Below are 25657 nucleotides of genomic sequence, written 5' to 3'. Positions count from 1 at the left end.
GGGTCATTTAACAGGTTGAATTGCTTTTAGTCTTGTAGGCTCAAAAAACAGTTGTTTATTAAAATCCATATCTGCTGAACTTTCCAGATTATGAGCAAGTTTCAGCAAAAGTTTTCTCTTACCTCATCAGGAACGACAATCGAGTGGTTAGAACCAAAGGTACCTTTATCAGACCACTATAAAAATGGATCGGATCAACCATTTGCAACTGAGCACAGTAAGCCTGTGGCAGTCCCAGAAGAGCAGTCTGTTGCAGAATCTGGACTGTTAGCAAGGGTAAGGTAATATAAATATATGGTTTTGATGTGTTAAAAAAAAAATCAAGAATCCCTGAAAAGAATCAGTTTTCTCTTTGTTATTAAAGCATTTGAGTCAATATAACACTTGCAAATTCTAAACATTATTGTTCTACTTTAAACTGCATTTGCTTCAGAAGAGGTCTCTTATTTTAAACTTGAACATATTGTATTTTCCAGGTTAAATCATATATCCTTTTTAGTTTTGGTTTAATTTTATTTGATAAAAATATATTTTTAAAATTCAAATTTTGCATGCTTTTCTTTTTCTAGAAAATAAGTTATATAATTATTTGCATAGTATTTATCTCTTATTTCTTATCCATTATTTTAGCTTAACATTGTTTACTAGATGTTTACTATTATATTTATAAATTTAAAAGTTTACTATTATAGTAAGCTTTTTGATAGCATTTTATCAAACCAGTTGTTTTAAAATTACTCTACTTAAAATAGTACATGTCAGGGTTTAATATTTAAAAAAATTTTCATTGAATATTTCTCAGAAGCCAAAGAGTATTAGTATATTCATAGATCTCCCACTATTATAAATCATATTATTTTTTTGCCTGTTATTTTTATAGCCACCATAATCACGTAGATAATTTATTTTAAGCTATTTTTACTTGACTCTCTTAAATATTTTTTCATGTGGTTCTGGCCCATAGAATTAAAGTTTGAAAGGTTATGAAATAGGCTGTTGAGTTAATGTCTCTATTGGCAAATAACTAGTTTGTTATTCTTTGTTATTATAAATAGCACTTTTTTATCTTGTTTACTTTTTTTCCCCCTTCTCCTTTCTTTGGATTATTTTCTTAGGTTGTGTCTCAAGGAGAATTACTGAGTCAAGAGTAATGTGTGGTTTATGGTTATTTATATATTAGTAAATTTCTTTGTAAAAGAAATACGTGACATGGGGACTTGCAGAGCTGGTAAAGGCATTGACTTGATGAGGCAGGCAGTGGAGGCAGAGTAGGCAGAGAAGCAGGAAAAAGAAGTAATGCATGAAATGGGTTTTTTTTTCTGCAAAACTTTTTAAAAATAAGTTGAGTCAAGCAGTTAACTAGTATTTATTAAGCTATTAAGTATATGACAAGTCCAATGTTAAAAAATGAAGGAGAAGCAAAATATAGAAGATAGTTCTTTTACTGAAAAGATTTGTAATCTGCTTAGAGTCCTAACATGTATACACTGAGACGATAATATGAAGTAGTACTTTTTTCCTTAATTGATATGGTTGAGGCCATTGGGATATAGGCATTCAGAGAAAGAAAGACATATTGCATAGATTAGATGAGAAAAGCCTTGGAGACCAAGTGGGAAAGGAATTGGGCATTTGAAAGGAGACAGGATTTGAAGAGAGGAAGAGTAAGGGGAATCTCAAAACGGGAATAACACATGCAGGAATACTGCAGCATGTTTTTAATTTCCTGGTGGTTTTGAACTCACGATATGCTATTTTCAGACATGTGCCAGTTAATTATTTAACCACCTTTAGCTTCAGTTTCCTCATCTGTAAAGCAGGGATGATAATAATAATACCTTATAAAATTGTGACAAGGAACCTAGGCCTGGTGATGGATGCCTGTAATCCCAACTCTTTGGGAGGCTCAGGCGGGAGGATTGCAAATTCAAGGCCTGCCCAGGCAACTTAGCAAGACCTTGTCTCAAAAGAGAAAATTAAAAGGGCCAAGGATGTAGGTTAGTGGTAGAGAACTCTTGTACCAGTTCAATCCCTAATACCATGGGGGTGTGGGGGAAGTGATGAAGATAAAATGAATTTAGCAGAGCATTTAACTTATGGGATATGGTCACTGTGTTGTCGGAGTTTACATTCATGTTGCACTCCAATGGGATGATACTCCTTAGAACACTGCTCCATAGAATACAGTGTAAATTGTGCTTCCAAAGAATATAAAAATCTTGCAGAAGAATTGAGTCATAATGGATAGATAGTAGGGTTATGGGCACAGGGAAGGATGTGATATGTAAGACTGCTATATGAAATTAAAGTATATGGTGAAATTAAAGTGTGATAGAAGGCTATGGAAGTATAAATGAAGACCAATGGATAGGCATTGTACGTTTCAAATGAAAATAAATTTGATTGTGATTGACTGGATTGGATCAAAGACAACTCCAGGTTCTTGAACCTAAATGACAAGATAGAATTGTGGTACTATTTACAAAGCTAGAAATTAAGAAGAAAGAGCTTTTTAAAGAGAATGTTTAATATGGTTCTGAACATATTGAATTTTACAAAGGAAGATATGTGATTGCAAATGTTTGTAAAAAGCAATTAGATGATGGAACTATAGCTTTGGAGAGAGATCAGTACTAGAGATAAGATTATAAGTAAAAGTTAATAAGCTCAGGTCAGATACTGCAGCATCTTCATTCTTCTAAAAAAGAACACAGAGTATGTTGGTGGTCAGCATAGAGGCTTATGCTACATATGGGGCACAGGGTCAGGGAGAAGAAAGATTGCTGTTATTTCCAAATCTTTCAAAATTGTGCATAGAACAAGAACATAATGTTAAGTTAAAAACATAAGTGCACAGAGTTTTTTTTTTTTTTAATTTCAAAGGATATTAGATTCTACTCAGTTACTCCAGAATAGACTTTTATTGCCCAAAAGCTTCACAGATGCCTTCTTTGAAAAATAAGTGTAATACAAATTGGAGATCTACAGCATAGTAGTGGTCATTTTGCAGCTAAGTAAGGAAGAATGAAGCCCATGTCAGGAATCAGGACAAAAATGAAGTTAATTTGAGTTTTGTAGACGACTGTGGTTTCCCTTTGCCATGCAATCTCCAGTGCTCTGACTTCCTAGAAATTCAACAACTTTTGCTATTGTATTTGCTAACCCTTGTGGGTCTGTAGGGACGTTATACATTTGACCATGTTTATTTGGTGATGTGTTTTTATCTAAGCTTTTCTTTAAGAAAGGCATGATGACCAAGAAGAGGCATTTCAAAAAGAAGGGAGAGTCTGGTGTAGTGGTGCACATATATAATCCCAGCTACTTGGAGGGCTAAGGCAGGAGGACTGTAAGTTCAAGGCCAGCATGGAAACTTGGCACAACCCTGTCTCCAAATTTTAAAAAAGAAGTGGCGGGTCTGAGGATGTAGCTCAGAGTTAGAATGCTCCTAGGGTTCAATCCCTAGTGTCACCAAAAACAAACAAAACAGTGAAAACTTTGGATGAACTTCTAATTTCTTTTATTCACACCAAGATTTATTACTAATATTTAGTTGTTAATATAATTTCCTTTTGATTTTCTATTCTAATAAGTGAGTTTGACTATTTTTATGAGAGCTACATTCTTCTTTTTTATTTTTTTTAGTTGTAGATGGGCACAATACCTTTATTTTATTTATTTATTTTTATGTGGTGCTGAGGATCGAACCCAGTGCCTCATATGTGCCAAATGAGCTCTCTACCATTCAGCTACAACCCTAGCTCATCAAAATTATATTCTTTTGAAGAGTTATTCTGCCAGATTATATTTTATGTAATTTAATATTATTTTCATTGGAGGAAATTCAAACCATAAATGGTAATGTTAAAGCTATTTGGTTTTGGAGGTTTTTTTTTTTTTTTTTTTTTTTTTGGAGCTAGGATTAGACCTAGGCCCTTATACATGCTGAGCAAACATACTCTACCAACTGAGCTACACCCTACACCACCCCCTAAAAGTATTTGCATTATTAATCTGTGGCCTAGGTTCTAACCTTAAGTGTAAAGGTACCTTTTCAGAGGATTGGAGAACATTATTTAATAAAGACCTAGCAGGGTTTTTTTCTGAGGTCTCATAATTATTTAATCCCAAATGGCAATTATATTTGGTATCTAAACATAGAGAGGAAGACAATCAGCTTTTCCCCATTTTATAATGAGTAAATGTTCGAGTATACTTAAACTATATTATGCAACTGATTTATCCAATATTAACAGGAAATAATCTGACAGACTTGCTAGCCATTGAAAAGATGACTTGGGAAGTCTTTGTGATCTCTCCTCAGGGTCATAAAAACAGAAATAATTCTGACATATAGAAACAATAATTGTCTGGTCTTAACTTAAGGAAATAAATTGCACCATTAATTGATTTATCAGAATGTTAGTTGAAATAGATTTCCTTGGAAAAAGGGAAGTTGAAAACAAAGATAAAAGGCCAAAGAATGGTCAGAAACCCATTTTCTTTTAACTCTGTTACTGTGTTTTATATTTTGTTTTTAGCATCTTGAGAATATTAGATTTTTGATTTTGCATCTGAGTAAAATTGGTTTTCTTTGTCTAGCTAAGCGGAACAGTTTGGTTAGGTAGCATTTGATGATGGGAGGAAAAATCAAAAGCAAAGACATTAACAAAATCATTACCTTTTAAAATTTTTCATAACTTGATACCAACTGATAACATCCTGATATAAAGCTCTCTTGCACAGAGATACTATTATATGAGGCTTTCCAATGAAAGATGGGACATCAACCCCACATAAACCTGTAATGTGACAGCTGATAAGATTCTATAGAATCTTAGGATGTGAAACCATTGTGTAAATAAAAATAAGTAAAAATTGTTTCTCTTAATCAGTCATTTGGAGTTAGGAGCTCCAAATTGAGAGCTAAAACATTTTCATTTTTCCAAGGGTTGTTTTTATTTTGGATGGGGGATGCTGGGGATTGAACACAGGGCCTTGTGCAGGTGAGGCAAGTACTCTACCAACTGGGCTATATCCCCAACCCCCAAGGGTTGTTTTAGTGATCGATTGAAGAGCTGTACAGAGAATGTTTGTGGCATTATGATAGCATGAGCAACTATAGGATTTCAATATGTGGACCTAGAATTCTCTTGAACCCCAAGGTTTCATCCTGACAACTTCAAGAGTGAATGAATATCAAAATACAGTTTACAGTAGAGACCTGACATGTGTTTGCAGTCATTTTATTTTATTTATGTTATGCTATTTTTACTGAGGATTGAACCCAGGGGCACTTAACCACTGAGCTATATCCCCAGCCCTTTTTATTTTTTATTTTGAGACAGGGTCCTGCTAAATTGTTTAGGGCCTCACTGAGATGCTGAGGCTGACTTTGAACTTGTGATCCTTCTGCCTCAGTCTCCCAAGTTGCTGGGATTACAGGCTGTGCGACCATGCCCAGTGCTTGCAATCATTTTAAAATTTACTTCTACACATGCTGAATCCCAATATTATATATAATTATAATGCACCAATAAATTTTTTTCTTTTTTTTAAAATACTGAGTGTTGAACCCAGAGGTACTTTACCACTGAGCTACATTCCCAGACCTTTTTATTTTTTATTTTGAGACAAGGTTTTCCTAATTGCTGAAGCCAGCCTTGAGCTTGTGATCCTCGTGCTTTAGTCTCCAGAGTCTTCTAGGATCATAGGAGTATACCACCATGGCTAGCTAAAAAATACTCTTATAGTTTTAGCTTTAAAAGAAGGAAATATTTAATTCTCAAAACTCTTAAAACTTAAATTATACATAGTGGTGAGGTCCCCAGGCAGGTAGTGAAAGCCTGAGATTCAAATGAAACATTCTTCACTCTTCTTAAAAAATTCTCTTTCTACAAAATAAATGTATTTTATATGGATGTCTATGGTAAAAACCACAAATTTTCAATTCCAGCAATAATGGGCTCTTTGAAGGAAATTTATTCCATGGCAAAATGATAGAATTTATTTTTTCAGATTTTTTTTTTTTTTGAAAGAGAGAGAGAGAGAGAGGGAGGAGAGAAAGAATTTTTTTTAATATTTATTTTTTAGTTTTCGGTGGACACAACATCTTTGTTTGTATGTGGTGCTGAGGATCGAACCCGGGCCGCACGCATGCCAGGCGAGCGCGCCACCGCTTGAGCCACATCCCCAGCCCCTCAGATTATTTTTACCCTTCCTTTGATTTAGATTAAGTAGAAATTTCTTAAAGTCTGATGTTAAACCTTTTATTAATGGGTATTAGTAACATTAGACTTGTTCTGTTTTACATCAAGGAACCTGAAGAAGTAAATGCAGATGATGAGGTAGAAGACACCTGTGACAACAAGGAGGATGACCTGGGAGCTGTAGAAGAGCAACGCAGTGTTATCCTGCATCTCTTGTCACAGCTCAAGCTGGGCATGGACTTAACGAGAGTAAGTAATGGTATAAACTGGCTATGGAGATTGGTAGGTCAGGACCATATTGGAAACTTAATGTTGTCAGGGCTTGTCTTTTAGATGATTAGTTTCTTAGTCTCTTAATCAACATTTCTTATTTTCATAAAAATCTAATGGTTTTTTGGTACAGCAGGGAGTGTAATAGTAAATCCTCTTTCTGAAAAAATAAAAGGGATCTATTGGTATACTATACTGAAAAGTCTAAGGAAAAGGATGTAATCTGCAAAAACCATAAGAAAAAATTTGCTGAATTGGACATGACTATGTTCCAATAAAATTTTACTTTAAAAAGCAGAAGGATCTGGGTGTGGTGGTGCATGCCTGATATCCCAGAAGACTCAGGAGGCTGAAGCATGAGGTTTATAAGTTTAAGACCAGCCAGAACAACTTAACAAGACCCTGCCTCAAAATAAAAAATAAGCCAAATATGTAGCTCAGTGGTAAAGTATCCTAATGAGTCAATCCCCAGCACCCAAGGGGAAAAACAAAACAAAACAGGTCAGATTTGGCCCCAAGATTATAGTTTATAGATCCATCCTCTACAATCTTGCTAATTTAAAAGTGTGATCTAAAGGCCAGCAGCATCACCATCCCCTGGGAGTTTGTTAGAAATGCAGAATCTCAATCCCTAGTCCCAGACTTAATAGACCAGAATCTGCATCTTAATTAGATATCTGATTTATATGTACATTAAAGTTGAGAAGCATTGATCTATGATTTTTAATTTTCAACCAATCTTCTTTATTCACAATTAAAATAATTAGTGTGCTTTAATTTATTTAAACAATTAATCCATAACATTAATTTTGAAAGCAAATTTGGCTTAAAGCCTATGTATCTCCATAACATTAATTCTAAAAGCAAATTAGCCTTAAAACCTATGTATCTCAAATATTAATTACTGTGAGATTGTTTACCTTGAATCACTACTGATATGATTATGCATTAATATGGAATTTCAAACTGACTTATCTGTATGTTACCCTTAAAGATTTTGTTACCCTTAAAGATAATGAAAGTTTAAGGATTATTTTCAGTGACTTGTTCACCTGAAAATGCAACTTAAATAGCAAGCATTTTGAGTTTAGCATTCACTTTAAAGCTCATAAACATCGAAAGCTTTTCTTTTTTACTTAATTTACTGTGCTTCACAGTAGGTTTTTTTTTTTTAATTTATTTTTATGTGGTGCTGAGGATCGACCTAGGGCCTCATACATGCTAGGCTTTAGGCTATTGCTTTATCGCTGAGCCCTAGCCCCAGCCCCTATAGTAGGTTTTAAAAGTGAACAGGTTGCTTTTCAAAGTCTACTAAGGAACAGACATTTTAGGAATTAATAAGAACTCATTAATTATTTCATTTAACCTCAGTACTTCAACTAGTATCATTTTATTCAAGAAATATCTTCATATTATTGGTCCAGCAAAGACTTTATTAGTTGTGAAATTAGTAAAATGAGTAGTCATCTGAGGGGTTTGTTTGGTATCAGTATGGTGTTTCCTATCCCTTGGTAGATTTTAGGTTTAGCAGGCATAAAAACAATGTTGAGATTACCAAGTATAAGAACATTTGAAAAGAATGTTCTAGTAAAACTGTCTCTTGGCATGAATACTGTACATATATACTTCTCCATATTTGTGCCATGTTAATTAAAAAGTTATGTGTTAATATTAACTGAGGACAAATTAGGAATAACCACGTAACATTTAAACGAATAGTACTTTTCAAGCAATATTAAGGAATCTGTGACTAAACTGCAGTGACACCTACCTCCTATCTAAACTATCACACCGATTAACAAATATCTACTGAGCCCATATTATATTCCAGACTCTGTGCTAAGTATTGGGACAACAAGGAAGAAGATAGCCATGGGCCCAGCTTCATGTTTTAGTTAAGTAATATGTATTTTCTCCACATGTTGTAAATGAGTAATGTACATTTTCCCTATTGGTCCTTTTTAAATAATATTATTATTATAATTAAACATGTCATAGAAATTTTATAAAAAGAAAAGAATCCCATCACGCCACCATGCTAATATATATAGCTTTCACTTTGAAGATTCTTTTTTATTTTTATTTATAGGCAATTTGCTTCGTTTTCTTTTTCTAGTCACTATCTTTTCTTTGTTGAAATATGTTTTACACACAGAAGACTAAAATAAGAATACTTATAAACATTCAGAGAATAATGGTAAAATGAAACCCATTTACCCATCCCTCTCACATTAAATTATAGAACACTGACGGAATATGGAACCTCTTTGAGTGCCCCTCCCAGTTGTCACGTACTATTTTCTGAATATAGCGACTTACTTGTTTTTTGTGTTAATCATCCTCATAGTTTTCTCTATAGTTTCACCACTTGTATTTGTACCCCATAACAACATTACTTAGTTTAGGAAGAGGTGAATTGCCAACACAAGCTTAATTAGCTTAAGAAAAGGGCTATTTTGCCATTTATAGAGGACAGCTCCCTAATGAACGGAGGCTAAACATTTGAGTCTCTGGTTTCAGCTTCTTATAAAATATTGAGAGTTGATAAGAGCCCTTTTTGTAGAAGACAAAAATTGTGAGTGAATCCTGTAAAATATATATGTCTCAGAACATTTGGTGTGAACCAGCTACCACACTTTCAGCAAGAATGTGGGCAGAGGGAGTAAGGTGCTTAGTATTTTTTGCTTCTAAGCAAACTATGACCTACCTCCAACTCTCAGGAGCAGATTGAAGCCAGAATTCGACTGGGGGGAAATTAGTCTTCAGCCAATCCAGCAGCAGAGTGTGGAGTTGAGAGTATTGACTTCATCAGCAGATGGTCAACAGAAGCCAAATACAGAAACAGTTGAGACTACTTTCTCTAGGACGTTCTGTCCTCTGGTTTGGAAAGGTGATACAGTAGCAGCATGAAGTGTGTAGATGAGTCTTCCATGTCTGTCTCTTGAGGAAGAAAGTAACCCCTATCAAGACTAGAATGAAGCTCATAGTTTCTTCTGCCCTGAGTCAGAAAATCAAGACAAAAACAGGGTTAGTATGAGTTTTGTAGAAATTTTACTTTCCCTTTGCCATTTGATCTTCAAATAGCATGAATTCCTACAAATTCCATACTTCTTGCCACTATATTTGATAACCATTCTGGATTTGTTGGGGTTTTCTATATTTGTGCATGTTTATCAAAGTCACATTACTCTAATCTGAACCAGGATTTCTTTACCTTTCTAGATCTAACCCATTCTTCTTTCTTAGTTTCCTCTTATTTTGTTGAAGCACATGCTCCCCCTCTAATTTCTGTGAAAGATCTGTAGAAAGGGAATGTGAAAATGTGTGTCTGAAATGTCTTTCTTATGTTGCTTTCATATTTGATTGTTAGTGTGGTTAGAATTTGTAACTTGTAAACAAATTTCACTCAGAATATTGCCTCCTTACTACAAGGTTCTGGTGAAGAGACTGAAGTCATTATGAGTGTTAATCTTTTGTAACCCTTTTTGTTTCTTTTTCTCTTTGAAATTATTCTGAATCTTTTTTAATAGCTCTAAGGATTGAAAGTAACTCGCACTTTACCGGGAGCTACTTTCCCTTTTTTTCTTACACAGGGTCTCCCTAAGTTGCCCAGGATGGCCTCAAACTTGTGATCCTCTTGCCTCAGCCACCCAAGTTCACTGGGATTATAGGCCTGTGCCACCATGCCCAGCTATTGTTCTGAATCTTGATCCAGGTTTCTTTTTATCTATTGTCTCTGGATGCTTGCTGATCTTTTTCAATGTGAAAACTAATATTTTTCAGTTCTTTGACATTTTCTTGAATTACTTTTCTTTTTTCTTTCTTTCTTTTTCTTTCCTTTTTTTTTTTTTTTTTTTGGTAGCAGGGATTGAACTCAGGTGCACTCAACCACTGAGCCATCCCCACCTCAATTTTGTATTTTATTAGAGACAGGGTCTCACTGAGATGGCTTTGCACCTTGCCATCATTGAGGCTGGCTTTGAAGTTTGATCCTCCTGTCTCAGCCTCCCGAGCTGCTGGGATTATAGGCACGCACAACCATGCCCAGCCTTGAATTACTTTCTTAATGATTTTCTTTCTTTTTTTCCCCTGTTCTTTCTGAAACCCTTTAATGGCCATTGAACTCCCTGTTCTGATCTATTTTTCTCTCTCCTCCTCTAATTTTTTGGAGATTTTCTTACCTGTATCTGCTAATCCTTCTCTTCAGTTTTAACATTTGTTAGCATGTTTTTAAACTTTCTGAATTTTCCTTTTTACAGAAGCCTCCCTGTTTCTTTTTTTTCTCAGTTCTCTGAAGATATATATATATTTATTTATTTATTTTTGAATATTTTCCCCCTCTCGTGAGGTTTCTTTTTATTCCATATCTGTTTCTTTATTTTGGCCTTTATATTTCTAATTAGAGATCTGTCATTTCTTGGATTTTTGTCTATGATTAAGTTTAGGAAACAAAAAAAGCTGATTTTAAGTTTTGAACATGTGGATAATACTTGTGTTTTTTATTGTCCAGTAATCTGGATGGGTCATTTGTTGGGGAAAGTGGTATCTGAATCATTGTTTTTTTTTTCTCTAGGATTGGTAATTTCCTAGAAGAAAATTTTCTCATCTTCTGTGTGGTTGGTTAAACAACTAGATATTGAACAGGAAAAGAGGGTGGGCAGGAGAGAGTCTCAGCATCTAACATTTAATTTACAAAGGGTTACTTACAACCCTTTTTATCAGCTGAGTGTCTGTACTCTTACAAGCCCCTATATTTTCTAATCTAGAGAATTAACCACCTTGTTTCTTTTACTCTCTAGAAACTAAACCTCTGGACTTTATAAACAGATTTCACTCAGTCATCTTTATAGTAGCACTCCTCAAAACCTCCAGATTCAGAAGTACCTGGGGCAGTCAAGTTCCTGAGCTTTTTCAGGAATCTTTAATGTAAACTGCTTAAGGTTCACTTTTCTAATTAACAAACTCCTGAATTTTGTTAATTTTGTGTACCTTTTTGCTATCTCTGCGTTTGTCTTTATATAGAATTTATTTAATGTCATTTAAATGAGATTTCAGTAGAAAGCAAAATTAAGATGTGTGTGTTCAGTTCATCACCTGAACCTTCATCATCTGATGTCTTTTGTGTCTCATCTTCAAAACCATAATTTTGAAAGAGTATAATAGTTCATTAGGTGAAAGTTCTGTATTTAAATTATCTAGAACCATGTTTAAAATGTAAATTGTTTTAATTCATTTTACATTCCTTTTCTTTCATTCATATTATTTCTCTCCTTTAAGCTAGATTTCTGTAGGAATAATTACTATGCTAAATGGGTATGAACTTCTTAGGGCTCTTGAAAAATATCACCAATTTCCTTTCACAAAGAGTTGAATCATTTTGCAGTGCTTCTCCAGTTCTAAGTGAAGTATTTAATCTTTCTTTTCTGTCTTTAGTGTCAGAAGTTCTTCTCATGTACTTAACATTAATTACAAGTTACAGGTTTTACTTTGGTCTGTGAACTCTTTAGTCTGTTCCCAGGAAATGGCATTTATTGCCTCTTCTCATATCTTGATCAATCACCTATAGTTTATTTTCAAGGTAAGAAAGGAGAAAAGACATGGCTCACATTTACTTTGGATTTTAAAACCATTTTCCTGGTGATACTTTTATCCAGTCTAAAAGTTTGAAGATTTTTTTTTTCCCTATCTGATCTTCTCAGTATCCTAAATTTGGATTTAATCTTAACCATTTGGGCAGGCTCTCATTTCCTTTTAAGCATGCTTATTTTTTACTGAGACTGAATCCTTTTTGTTTGTATCTTTGTTTTGTAATATCTATTTATAATGAAATGCTTTCAAAGCATACAAATAATTGTCTATAGATGTACACATGAATTAAATTTTCCCTTTTTGATTTATTTTTGTTATTGTTGTTTTAGGTGGTGCTCCCTACATTTATCCTAGAGAAGCGTTCCTTGCTGGAAATGTATGCAGACTTTATGTCTCATCCAGACCTATTTATAACCATCACTAACGGAGCCACAGCTGAGGACAGAATGATTCGCTTTGTTGAATACTACCTTACCTCATTTCATGAAGGCCGGAAGGGAGCCATTGCTAAGAAACCGTACAATCCTATCATTGGAGAAACATTTCACTGCTCCTGGAGGATGCCGAAAAGCGAGGTTACATCCAGTGTTGCTAGCAGCTCTTCCACCCAGGCAGTCACAAATCATACTTCTCTATCAGAAGATTCTTCAAGCCAGGTGGGATCAGACTATTACACAGTAAGATTTGTTGCTGAGCAGGTTTCCCATCATCCTCCAGTCTCAGGATTTTATGCAGAATGTGCAGAAAGGAAGATGTGTGTAAATGCACATGTCTGGACTAAAAGCAAGTTCTTAGGCATGTCAATAGGTGTGACAATGGTTGGAGAAGGTAAGTAGAAAAATTGTTCTTCAATTTTTATTATCAAACTATAGGGGGCTGGGGCTGGAGTTCAGTGGCAGAGCACTTGCCTAGCATGGGTGAGGCACTGGGTTCAATCCTTAGCACTGCATACAAAAATAAGCAAATAAAATAAAAGCATGTTGTCAATCTTAAAAAAAAATTTAAAAACTACAGTTTTTAATTTTGGGAATCTGTATAAATATTAATTACAAATTGGAAGTTTTGTGTGTACTGCATTTTTTTTGGCTGATTCCTAGTGTGTTCCAGATGTATGTTGAGGCACAAGAAAAATGTGTGTGTGTATATATATGTATATAAATAATTTTTTGGGGGGGTACAGGGTATTGAACTCAGGGGAGCTTAACTACTGAACCACATCCCTGGCCCTTTTTAATATTTTATTTAGAGATAGAATCTCACTGAGTTGCTTAAGGCCTTGATAAGTTGCTATGGCTGGCTTTGAACAATCAGTCCTCCTGCCTCAGCCTCCCAAGCTGCTGGGATTACAAGCGTGTACCACCATATATTACAAGTATATCTGTGGACTAATGTGAATTTTCCTTTAAAGTAAATTATTTCTGATTTTAAGTATACTGGGGATTAAATGCAGGGGCACTCGGAACACTGAACTGCATATCTAGCCTTTTTTATTTTTTATTTTGAGTCAGAGTGTATGTTCAAAGTTTTATAAAATTAGGATTATTTTTATGTATAGTGTTCTGCTATTTTTTTTACAAAATATATTAATTTTCCCATGACATTGATGCAGCATTTTAATGACTATATAATACTCCGTGAAATGCATTTACAATCTTTTATTAAACTACTTTTCTGTATTTGGACATTGAAATTGTTCCCTTATTTTCATTATTATAAAAATCACAAGAAATGTCTTCTAGGAAAGTTTTTATGTATATCTCTTATATTAGCAGCCACTCACAGACTATTTTAAAAATACACTGCCAAATTTTAATTCTATCTCATCAAAAAATTATGAAAAAATAATTTGAGAAAATAGTGTCTTTTGGGCAAGAATACAAAATGAAAACAAAAACCTCCACAGATATCCTTAAAACGTTAATGAAAACATAATGACAGAAAAAAGAAAAACTGTGTGCAAAGAATAATTTGTTGTGAATGTAAACTTGCAATGTAAGCATGGCATAAATCATCCTGACTCTTAACATTTTAAGATTATATTATAGCTTGTAAGAAAATAGTTCATTCTCCTTTTCAGTTTTCCCTCTTGTTTAAGTTCCATTGTGATATGTTTTACCAATTTACCAATCAAGTTAATTATAACTTTTATAATATAAAAAAATTTATATTTTGTTAGTTAAAAAAAAAGTTTGCCACCTTCTGATACATGCTCTATACCATTAGCCTTAGGCCCATTGTAGGTCAGTTTGTTTATTTTATAGATGAAAAAAACGAAGTTTAGAATGATGGGACATGTCAAGATTATAAAGGTTGAGGCATAGCCACATTTAGAACCTCACCTTTCGACCCTCTCATCCCAAGGACAGTTGTTCTTTCCAGTTTATGTAACAGAAAGAATCTAGTAATGGTAATGTTTTCCACTCCCAAAAAAGGAGAACATCTCTATAGAAATGAGGAAAAACATTACTATGTTCACCATACTTTAATCTTGAAGGAGGTGTATAATAATAAAATTTTTATTATCAAAATGCTAGTATATATTCATTCATTGTGTTTTGGAAATTAAATTTCTATTGGTTACCCTCAGCAAGAAGTAAATAAAATCAGGGAATGGCATTTATGAAAATTAATTTTGTTCCCCTTATACTTTTCTTTTTTTTTTAATAAGGAAACATTCATTTATTTAACAGATAAATGAGATTTTAGAATTCTGTGAATCTCAGTTATCCTAATGTTTCCATTATCACATGTATTCAAAACTGGTTGTGTATTCTTCATATTTTAAATGCTACATTTTTCACTGCTTATGCTAAATATATTCTTAGAAATGAAAAATCAAAAACCCAATTTAAAGATTACATATTTTTACAAAAGTAATAAAAATGCAGCATCCTTCCCAATTTAGCATTAAGTTATTAACCCTTAAAATATACTCAAGTATGTTGTTTATCTTCTGACAGTTTCTGTTTTATAAATGTACTACAATCAGAAACATGTTTCTTCTGAAATGGCTCAATACTTTTTATTTATTGTTGCCCTTTATGAAGACTCTAAAGAGCAATAATAAAAAAAATAGTTGATGTTGCTTTGGGTAGATTACATTATAATCTCAGTTTGTCTTTGGTTGTCCTAAAATCCATATAAAAATATTATCGTGACTCTTGCCCTTATTTTTGAACATTAAGAACAGAGTGGGCACAGTGGCATACGCCTGCAATCCTAGCAATTTGGGAGGCTGAGGCAGAAGGATCCCAAGTTGAAGCCAGCTTAGACAACTAAGGGAGACCCTGTCTCATAATTAAAAAGGACTGGTGGGAGAGCCCTTGCCTAGTGTGTGTGAGGCACTGGGTTTGATCCTCAGCACCAAATAAAAATATATAAAAAATAAAGGTATTGTGTCCATTTACAACTAAAAAATTTTTTTAAATATATAAATAAAAAGGGCTGGGGATGTAGCTCAGTAATTGAGTTCAGTCCCCAGTACTGTAAAACAAAAGAACAATGTACTTAGTGAGCATTCATTAAGAGAGAAATTCGTGAGTTCATACTAGAAGTTCATATCCAATTAAATATTTGGTCTGATAAGACACAGGTAAAAAGCTCAGGAAGGTTAATAATGTAGCTCATCTATCCTATAGTGTCTCTTAATTTTCTAATATAAATTGAGTACTCATTAATGTAATTCCCTTTTTTAAACAATCTTTAATATAGCATCACTTAATATAGAACAAACCCCCATTAGAACAATACTTGTTTAAAATCCACCACTTACACCAAGTGCTCACCAAGTGCTCACCTAGCTACTTAAGAGGCTGAGACAAGAAGATCAAAAGCTCAAGGCCAGGGGCTGAGGTTATAGCTCAGTAGTTGAACACTTGCCTTGCATGCATGAGGCACTGGGTTTGATCCTCAGCACCACATTAAATAAAGAAAGAAAGAAAGAAGGGAGGGAGGGAAGGAAAGATATTGTGCCCATTAAAAAAAAAAAAAAAAAAAAAAAAAAGTTCAGGGCCATCCTGGGCAACTTAGCAAGATCCTGTCTCAAATATAAGAGTAAAAAGGACTGGGGGTCTAGCTCAGTGATAGAGCTCCCCTGGGTTCAATCCCAAGTATCAAAAAACAAAGCATCACTCACATCTCTTGTAGCTTCACCTTAAATATTTCAGAAATTGGCAATTTATTTTATATATTCATATATAATTTACAAATTATTAGTTTTTATGATAGAATTACATTTTTTCCTTCCTTGATATACATAGACTAGAGTGAAGAACACTTTTCCCATCATATTATCTGAGTTTAAGGCCTATCTATCCCTTATTTTATTTTATTTTGAAGTATTGGGGATTGAATAGGAGCTCATGCATGCTACAACTGAAATACATTCCCAGCCCTTTTTAATTTTATTTTTAGAGAGGGTCTTTACAGTGTTGCCCAGATTGGGCTCAAACTGAGATCCTTCTGCCTCAGCCTCCCAGTACTTAGAATTCCAGACCTGTGCCATCATACCAGCTATATATACCATTATACAGTAGCTATTCAGTTATTCCCAAACTGCTGTGAAAAAGTTATTAGTACTAACTAGTGACCAGATCTTAACATGGTACAGTATAACATGTCCTTGAGCTCTGCCTAATGGTTTTTTTTTTTTTTTTTTTTTTTTGAGCATTAGCGGGAACTCAGATAGTTTCCACTATAACATTTATTAGTCCCATAAACCCCAAAGGGATAGTAAGATCATGGTGAAATAAATCTGATTCACTATACCAGGAAATGTTATCCAATGTAATTGTAAATATAGTCAGTATCATCCAAAGTTAAATGAAGGTTAAACAAAATAATCATGTGGGAAGATAGGAATAATGTACTAGGTCATGTAGTGGACAGGGAAAAAAAATAGTGAATTTTTTGGTAGCACTATGTTTCTTTAAAAAGATGTTAACCATGTTTTCATACACAGGCATCCTCAGTCTACTGGAGCATGGAGAAGAATATACTTTTTCTCTTCCTTGTGCATATGCCCGGTCAATTTTGACTGTTCCATGGGTAGAACTTGGTGGCAAAGTCAGTGTCAACTGTGCAAAAACTGGGTATTCTGCCAGCATTACCTTTCATACTAAGCCATTCTATGGTGGTAAACTGCACCGGTAAGAACATTTTAATGGTATCTGGTTCTCATTCTTCTCTTTGATCTTGTGTTATAATTCCTTATTCTTTTTCTGCTTTGTTTATGTAGATGGGATTATATTTTTATGTTTATTTTTTATTTAAAAATTTATCTTTCTAGACATTCTGGAAATAATAACCTAGTTTTAAAAATATTAACACTATTAACATATTGATTCTTAGAAAATTTTCCTGATGAAGTAACTAATGACATGTAGAACAGAATTTTTAATAAATGAATATACAAATCTCTGGCCCAGTTCTGCCTAAGAGGAATTATTAATACTGAGAAAACTTTCTTGATAAAATAGCTAATGATATGTAGAATAGAAGTTTTAGTAAATCAATATGCAATATCTGACCTAATGTTGCCTTGAAGGGAATTCAGATTTGGATCCAGGACTCAGTAATCATTGCTTTTGCCACAAGTTAGGATGAAAATATGTCTAGTATAAGAAATAGTTCAAGAAACACAATTAAAGTTAGTTTCTTTAGACACCAATACTGAATGCTGGCTTCTGTCTGAATTCATCTAGGAATTAGCCAGTTATAATAGTTCTTTCATGCTTTGTATCTTCAGCACTTCTCCAGATTACCCAAACTACATGAAGACAAATTTTTCAGTAAGATCTTCAGAAGAATACTGATTCTTTCCTTAAGTGTTTTGATGTCTATTCTGACTATCCTGCTATAAACTTTTTTGGGGGGTGGGGGTAGGGATGGTACTGGGTATTGAACCTGGGGTACTTCACCACTGAGCTACTCAGCCCTTTTTTATTTTGAGACAGGGTCTTGCTAAGTTCTTCAGGTTGGCCTTGAAGTTGAAATTCTGCTTCAGCATTTCAAGTTGCTGGTATTGTAGGCATGTGCCACTGTACCCAGTTTTTCCTACAAATTTTTTTTCCTCTTTCCATAGTTTTTTATTAGTACAATAATAGGATTTGTTATTGTGTATTTGAACATACACATAATATTTTTTAAAGTGATGCTGAATTCTTTTTTTTTTTTTTGAATTTTTAATATTTAGTTTTTAGTTTTCGGTGGACACAACATCTTTATTTTATTTTTATGTGGTGCTGAGGATTGAACCCAGCGCCCCGTGCATGCCAGGCGAGTGTGCTACCGCTTGAGCCACATCCCCAGCCCTACACATAATAGTAATAATATAATTTAGCCAATATCACTTCCCAACACTTCCTGCTCCTATAAACTTTTTATTGAAAAAAATGATATATATACAAAATTGATGCATTTTTGCCAAAGAAAAATTTAAGCACTTTGAAGTAGACACAGTATATTAGTAGGCCCAAAACCTGCCTCATGCCCTATTAACAGTTTCTCTCCCTCTCCATCTGCTTCTGTCTCATGTTCACCACTTACACCCCTCCTACTTGAGGTGGTCATTATATTGATTTCTAAAACCATAGATTATTTTTTGCCACTTTTTCAATTCTGTGAACAAATGACATTGTACACATATATTATGTTCTCTTTCATATCTAACTTATTTTGCTCAGTGTTATATTTTTGAGATTCATCCATGTACACTTGGAGTTTATGCTCCTTACAGAGGATCACATTCCATTGTATGACTATGCCACAATCTATTTTTTTATTCTAATGTTGATGGGTATTTGAAATTTCTAAATTTTGGCTATTACAAATACTGGTACTAGAACAGTATTTGGTGAACATATGTGTGAATGTCTGTTGAGTAGATACCTAAGGATGGAATTTCTGGGTTCATAGGATTAATAAGTTGAATTTTATTAGATACTGCCAGATAATTTTAAGTGGTTATATCAAAACACACTCCAGTTGTATATGAGACCTTCATTTGCATATGGCCATATTACTTCACTGGAAGACTGGTACTCAACAGTATTGAAGGAAGTACAAAAAAGCTAGGTTCTGAGGCATTGAATGGACCTTTAAAATATCGATTTCAAAACACTGAAATAGCAAATATTAACAAAATACATAAGCATAACCACTAAGAGATTTTCAGAATAATTATTTTCATTTAGAGAAGATATTAATGTGATCACATTTTATTATGAGTGCTTCTTCTCACTCCTCTCATCATAGTGATCATAGGATTCAAGCCTTAAAACTAGAAGGGACTTGAAAAGTCACTAAAGCAGAATTCACTAGATGCTTAAATCTTTTTGTAACATTTCTGGTAATTGATTTGTTCAATCTGTGTTGGAACATATTATTAGCACAGAATTCAATATGTAAGGCATCCCCTCATTTATATAAAGTTAGAGCTGAAATCTATATCCCCATGACATTCTTATATTGGTGAAAATGGACTTCAGAGTCTCTGCTTCAGTAGAATGTCTAGGGGAAATAAAACTGCAATAATAACTTTTCCAAATCCAGCTGTTACTGTCATATTGATAATTTTTAGGGGGACATGTAGTTTTTATTCTCTTCAGTTTATTTTCTGGATAAGAAGCTGTAGAACAATTTTAGTTGTCCATTTTGCAAAGTATTTCCAGATTCTAAAACTTCATTCTAAGAGTATATATGTGTACATATGTATATTTGTGTGTTTGTGTATGTGAATTCCTATACAGCTCATATTATCTAAAACAAGAGTTTTTGGAAAAACACATTGTTTATATACAAACTTTTCTTTGATTATTTCATCTTATTTCCCCCAAATGGCTGTGAGCTTTTTGACATACCTGTTCTGTTTGGAGGCCTCCATTATAGGAAGTGATATGTACATATTTACATGTTTTTCTTGGGAAATAGGATTGAGTATGAGTTTCTTTCCTCTGGGAGATAGAGTCTTGTCTGCACTGTCAAACTGTAGCTATTCACAATAATCCTTTAACCACTACTAATGAACTTCTTAGATATGAATCATTGGATTTGAAATTTTAGATTGTACACGATTGATGTCTCCTTTCTCCTCTAGCATAGCCCTTCATAAGTTTCAGTACAGCTATTGTGGGCTCTCATTTTTCTCTTCTGTGAGTTTAATATCTTTATTTTTTTAATAGTCACTGGTAACATGAAGAACCAAGAGGTAGTTTTGCTATTAGCATGTTTCACCCACGTAACTGAAATGAAAATCCTAGAGGCACATGTGGGAGTAGATCAGTAGACATTGTACAGTGTACAATGGCGATCAGCCTAGAAGGAAATACTGAAGATTGTAAATGCCAACATACATGGAAATTCGTGTCGGAACATTTAATTGTATCTAACTAAAAATCTATAAACGTACCATAATTTCTTTAACTTTCAAGTTAAGTATGTTTGTTTATATTCTTATTAAGCCCTTGCCATGATTTCTTTTAATCCTGATGTAAGAATTCCACACAATATTTTTTGCCAGCTAGCATTCAAAGGCATTTTCTTTTTGGTACCACCCAAGTGGTAGTGAAAATATTCTAGATGTAGATAATTGTGGTAATTTAGCCACTGTGTACATTTATCAGCATTAATCAGGCTATACACGTAATATGAGTATTTGTTACATGTAAATTATATTGCAATAAACCTATAAAAGTAGAATAAACTGAAGTTATTGATGACATATTAAGTAAATAATGATCTTTTTACTCAGTAAAATAGTCTATGCTTTTTAAAAAAAACTCTTCAGGACCAAGGACCAAACTCAGGGCCTTGCACGTGTGCTAGGCAAGCTCACTGCCACTGAGCTAAATCCCCAACCCCTACTCTATGCCTTTTTTTTTAATGTATTTATTTGTTCTAATCAGTTATACCTGACAGCAGAATGTTCTTCAATTCATTGTATACAATGGAAAACAATATTTGACTTCTCTGGTTGTACCCAAAGTAGGATTTTATGCTTCTTGAAGACAAAATGATTTAGATTTTTCATCAGTAATATTTACTGCATACTTACTTTTATTTTCTGATCTAATCTTTGTCTTGTCATTAATCTTACTGTAGAAGTCTGAAGTACTTGCTCAATTATATAGTAAAGGTCTTTATAACCAGGCATGGTGGAGCACATCTATAATCCCAGCAACTCAGAAAGCTGAGCCAGGAGGATCACAAGTTCAAGGTTAGCCTCAGCAACTTAGCAAGACCCTATCTCAAAACAAAAAGGGTTGAAGATGTGGTTCACTGGTTAAGCATCACTGGGTTCAATCCCCAGTACCAAAAAAAATTTTTTAAATAAAAATAAAGGGTCTTTATAGTTTTTTCTAATATGAGTTATCTAATGCTTAATAAACTAAGAGTTCCACTTGAGGCTTTTTCATATTGATTTTATGAATAGATATCCCTCTAGGAAGAGACTCTATTTATGAATAGATATCTCTCTTCAATAAATAGTTATTGAAGACTTCCCTACATTCATTATCTTCAAAGTATTACTCTTCAGTGTGAATTCTCACAAGTTTTGCAAGTATGGCCCTATGAATAAAGAATTTCCCATTCTGATTTCATTCAGCTGTGTCTTTAGTGTAAATTTTCTGGTGCTCATGAAGAGACTCTCGCCTGTCAAAGACTTCTCTGCCTTCATTACTTTAGGGCTTTCTCCCCAGTATTAGTTGTCTTGAATTTGTTAAGGTCAAAGCTTCCTCTGAAGGCTCTTCCACAATGATTTCAGAAATAGCATTTCCCCCCCTTTGAATCTGGAGACTGCCATTCTTTGAATCCTTTTCTAGGCTTCCTGTCCTAGATCAGGAGCCCCAGGTTTCTGTGCTATACAGGTGCTAAAAAAAGTCATAGGGACAACTCTTAAGAAACCAGAAAACCAGGAAATGATACATGATCTCTTGACATTGCTTAGACTGTGTTGGAACTTATTATATTCCTACCTCAGACTCATGAGCCACTGGGATTACAGATTTGTTTCATCTCACAGTGTCATGTGACTCCTTTTTTAAAAAATTTTTAGTTGTAGATGACAAATACCTTTATTTGGTTCTATTTTTTTTTTTGTTTTATTTTTATGCAATGCTGAGGATAAAATCCAGCGCCCTGCACGTGCTAGGGAAGCACTCTACTGCTAAGCCACAATCTCAGCTCCTCATATGGCTCCTTTCTTAAGCATCTGACTGTCCTTTGCTCAGTTGCTTCTCTGTGAAAACACGGCAATGAGAAGAAGATGGATTCTCGTCTTTCTAAAGCAGTCCTGTGTCTGATGCACTTGATGCAATCACACGACCTATGCACTAGTACAGAAAAACCCAGGGCCTTGCACAGACCAGGTCTCTACCATTTAATTACATCCTCAGCTTCTTGAATCTTACTGTTCAAATATTGGATCAACTACAGAATGTTCTTGCAGATATGATTTGGTTCTTGCTACACCAATAAGAGACTTCAGGGTCAAAGGCAGTCCTGACTCTGTGCTGAGAAGTCTATGGCTACACAGCTTTCCAGAGGGATATGTATGCCTGTCTAGCACATCAATTCCAACCACATTCAGGTTCATACAGTTTGGGTATTTCTGCATTGCAGCTGTTGAAACAGTTTTCCATGGATCGAAGATATGCTCCAAGGTCCAGAGCTCAATGGTGCCAGCGTCCCAGTCCCTATTCCAGATGTGCTGGGGGACAATGAGGCACTGAGGCATAATGTCCTGCCCCCCCCCCCCACATACACACACACCTGGCAGGATGCACAGCCTGCAGAAGCCATCAAGTCCCAAGAGAGCATGTCCCAAAGTGCAGCCCCTTAAATGTTTATATTTTCCTAGTTAATTGTTTTCTTATATGTTAAGTCTTCATTTAAATATTTAGTGCTTTATTTTTATTTTAATTTATAGTTTTGTTTCTGAATACAAAAATTTTTAACATTGATCATTACTATATATGCTTATTTTAGAATATTTTTATTTGTAGATAGACATAATACCTTTCTTTTTTAAATTTATTTTTATGTGGTGCTGAGGATCAGACCCAGTGTTAGGCAAACACTCTACCATGTGAGCTATAGCCCTAGCCCCTATATATGCTTTTAATGAAAATTGAAGCATAATTTATTATAAAAGGAAAATAACCAGATTATTTATTGTTTTTACCTAGAGAGTTTTAAGCCTGTGTTCAGTAACTTGTTATTACACAGTAACTATAGAAGATACTCAAACTGGTTTACCACTGAAAGAAGATCTACCACAACCTTGTGTTAGGGAGGTATATAGATCCATTATTTCCATTCTTACCATTCTTGCTGTAATGCACTACATTTGAAGCATTGGGAAACTCTGATGTTTCATTTCCATTTTTTCCCTCCATCCCATCCCACCCTGCAATATCTTTTTCCTTTGGATCAAATGCTGCATAAATATGCATTGTCTCATGCCTGGATGCTGTGCTGAGTGGTAACAAATTGTTGCTTTTGTTATCTGTTATACAGCTGCTTGCTTTAAATTAGTAGATCTTGAATAGCTTTTCTTGCATGTCTAACATAAAAGCATTTCATGTAAAAAATAAAATAATAGCAACTATCAAAGTGGAAAAAAATAAAAAGAAATATCATTTCCCTCCTTGAGTTTTCTGATAGCAATGAAGCTGGAGCTCTCTGACTGAAGCCTTGACCACATTCATTACATGTTTAGAGTTTCTGGACTATATGAATTTTCCTGTTTTAGCATTAAGCCAAATCTCTGGTTGAGTACTCTCCAACATTAATAAGACATGTTTTCTCTCCAGCATGAACTCTTTGGTGTTGGTGTTGTAGAAGGAAGAACCACACTTAATACATTTTTAGGATTTTCTCTCATATGAATTATGTTATCTAAGGGCTGGATATTGATTAAAGGTCACACATAACACATTTCTTGAGTTTTTGTCCAGTATAAATTCTTTCATGTTGTTGAAGAAATGCACAATAAGAGTTGCCTTTCAGTTTCCACCTTAGTTAGTTTTTCCCCAATATGCTTAATGAGGGCTGGGGTTGTGGCTGAGTGGTAGAGCACTTGCCTGGTACGAATGAGGTGCCCTGGGTCTGAGCCCCAGCACCAACACAAAACCAAACCAAAGTATGAATGTGCTTTATTTTTATAAATTTTTAAAATAAAAATAAAGCTTTTCCATAGGCATTTTCTCCAGTGTGAGTTCTCTCATATCTATATGGTGTAAATAATGACTGTAAAATTCTTCAAAATCATTATAATTCCTCATAAGGTTTTTCTCCTGTGAACTCTACTGGGTCAGTTAAGAGAGAAAATCCTTTTTAAGGATTTCTAAGATTTATTCCATCCTATGGGTTATCATGTGTTGCACTAATATTGAGCCATGAATGGAAACTTCATATTCATTACAATTCCAAAGGTACTTTTCCTATTCTAAATCTACTAAGAAGGAAATAAGCTTTAAAGCCTTTCCCACAAATATTCATTTGTATTTGCACAAAGGAATTCTTTGATATTTTTTTCCCACATTTAGTACCCATAGTGTTAACCTCTATTGCATGTTAGAATTTTCTTCTTTTCCAACAATTTAACTACATAGCTATTCTGATTAATTTTTAACCCTTAGTTACATTTTGAACGCTTGATATATTGTTTGTATTTATGCAAGTATCCCTTTATAAGAACTTAGGTGTAGCAGGTGTGGTGACGCACGCCTGTAATACCAGTGACACGGGAGGCTGAGACAAAAGGATTGTGAGTTCAAAGCCGGCTTCAGGAACTTAGCAAAACCCTGAGCTACTTAGCTGTCTCTAAATAAAATACAAAAAAGAATTGAGATGTGGTTCAGTGGTTAAGCATTCCTGGTTTCAATCCCTAGTATAAAATAAAATAAAGGGCAAATAATAGTAACTTGGGAAAATATGCCACTAAAAAGAACTTAGTTATAGTTTTAAGCTCAACTTTTTTCCCTAAATTCAAAATAGCCAAACCTTTTACATGAGTCATTGTTTTATATTACCTTAAATTATGATATATATAAATTATAAGAAATGAATATATTTCTAGGACTCCCTAATGTAGAGAATCAGAATTTATCCCGTCAGATCTTATCTTTGCTATGATAGGTAACTCCTTCTGGAAAATTATCCTGCATAGAAATTTGCTCTTGGTTTTTAAGTTCTGCTTCGGTGGCAGGTGTAGAATGGAGTGAGGGTGGGTAGTGAGCTGAGATTAGAAGTTAGGATAGCAGTTGGGCATTCAGAATTGAGAGACTTCAAGAAGTAACTAAAAGGATGTAGAGGGGAAAACAAGGTGTCCATAGTAACTTAGGCTGATGTCCTGGTTATCTACAGCTACTAATAAACTTTAAAACAACAATTTGTTATTATCTCTCACAATCCTGAGGGTCGCGTAGACTTCAACTGAGTTATTCCAGTTGGCAAATTTCATGTGGTTGTTGCCAGATGTTAGCTGGGGCTTCAGTCATCTAAAGATTCAACCTGGCTGGAGATCTAAGGTAGCTGACTCACATGAGAGGTAGTTGATTGGCCTTTGGCCAAGTGGGTAGCTGGGGCTG

At 34.3% G+C, this 25657-nt stretch overlaps 1 protein-coding gene across 3 annotated transcripts in view; it reads left to right on the top strand.

The window, feature by feature from the left end:
* The window catches only part of OSBPL11 (oxysterol binding protein like 11), an 82851-nt gene that overhangs the window by 38614 nt on the left and 18580 nt on the right, over nt 1-25657 (top strand). For all 3 annotated transcript variants that reach the window (XR_014022990.1, XM_081301648.1, XM_081301649.1), the window contains exons 8-11: nt 131-276; nt 6315-6455; nt 12395-12893; nt 17026-17212. Coding sequence is in view for 2 of the 3 variants with exons in the window: in XM_081301648.1 (XP_081157774.1) it covers nt 131-276; nt 6315-6455; nt 12395-12893; nt 17026-17212 (973 nt within the window). In the remaining variant the exon portion in view is untranslated. The remainder of the gene's footprint in view (nt 1-130; nt 277-6314; nt 6456-12394; nt 12894-17025; nt 17213-25657) is intronic.

The sequence above is a fragment of the Spermophilus citellus genome, assembly GCF_964194105.1.
Source record: "Spermophilus citellus genome assembly, chromosome: 7".
In the NCBI taxonomy this organism is placed as follows: Eukaryota; Metazoa; Chordata; class Mammalia; order Rodentia; family Sciuridae; genus Spermophilus; species Spermophilus citellus.
The sequence above is the reverse complement of the archived record's forward strand: the minus strand, read 5'-3'. Positions and strand labels throughout refer to the sequence as shown.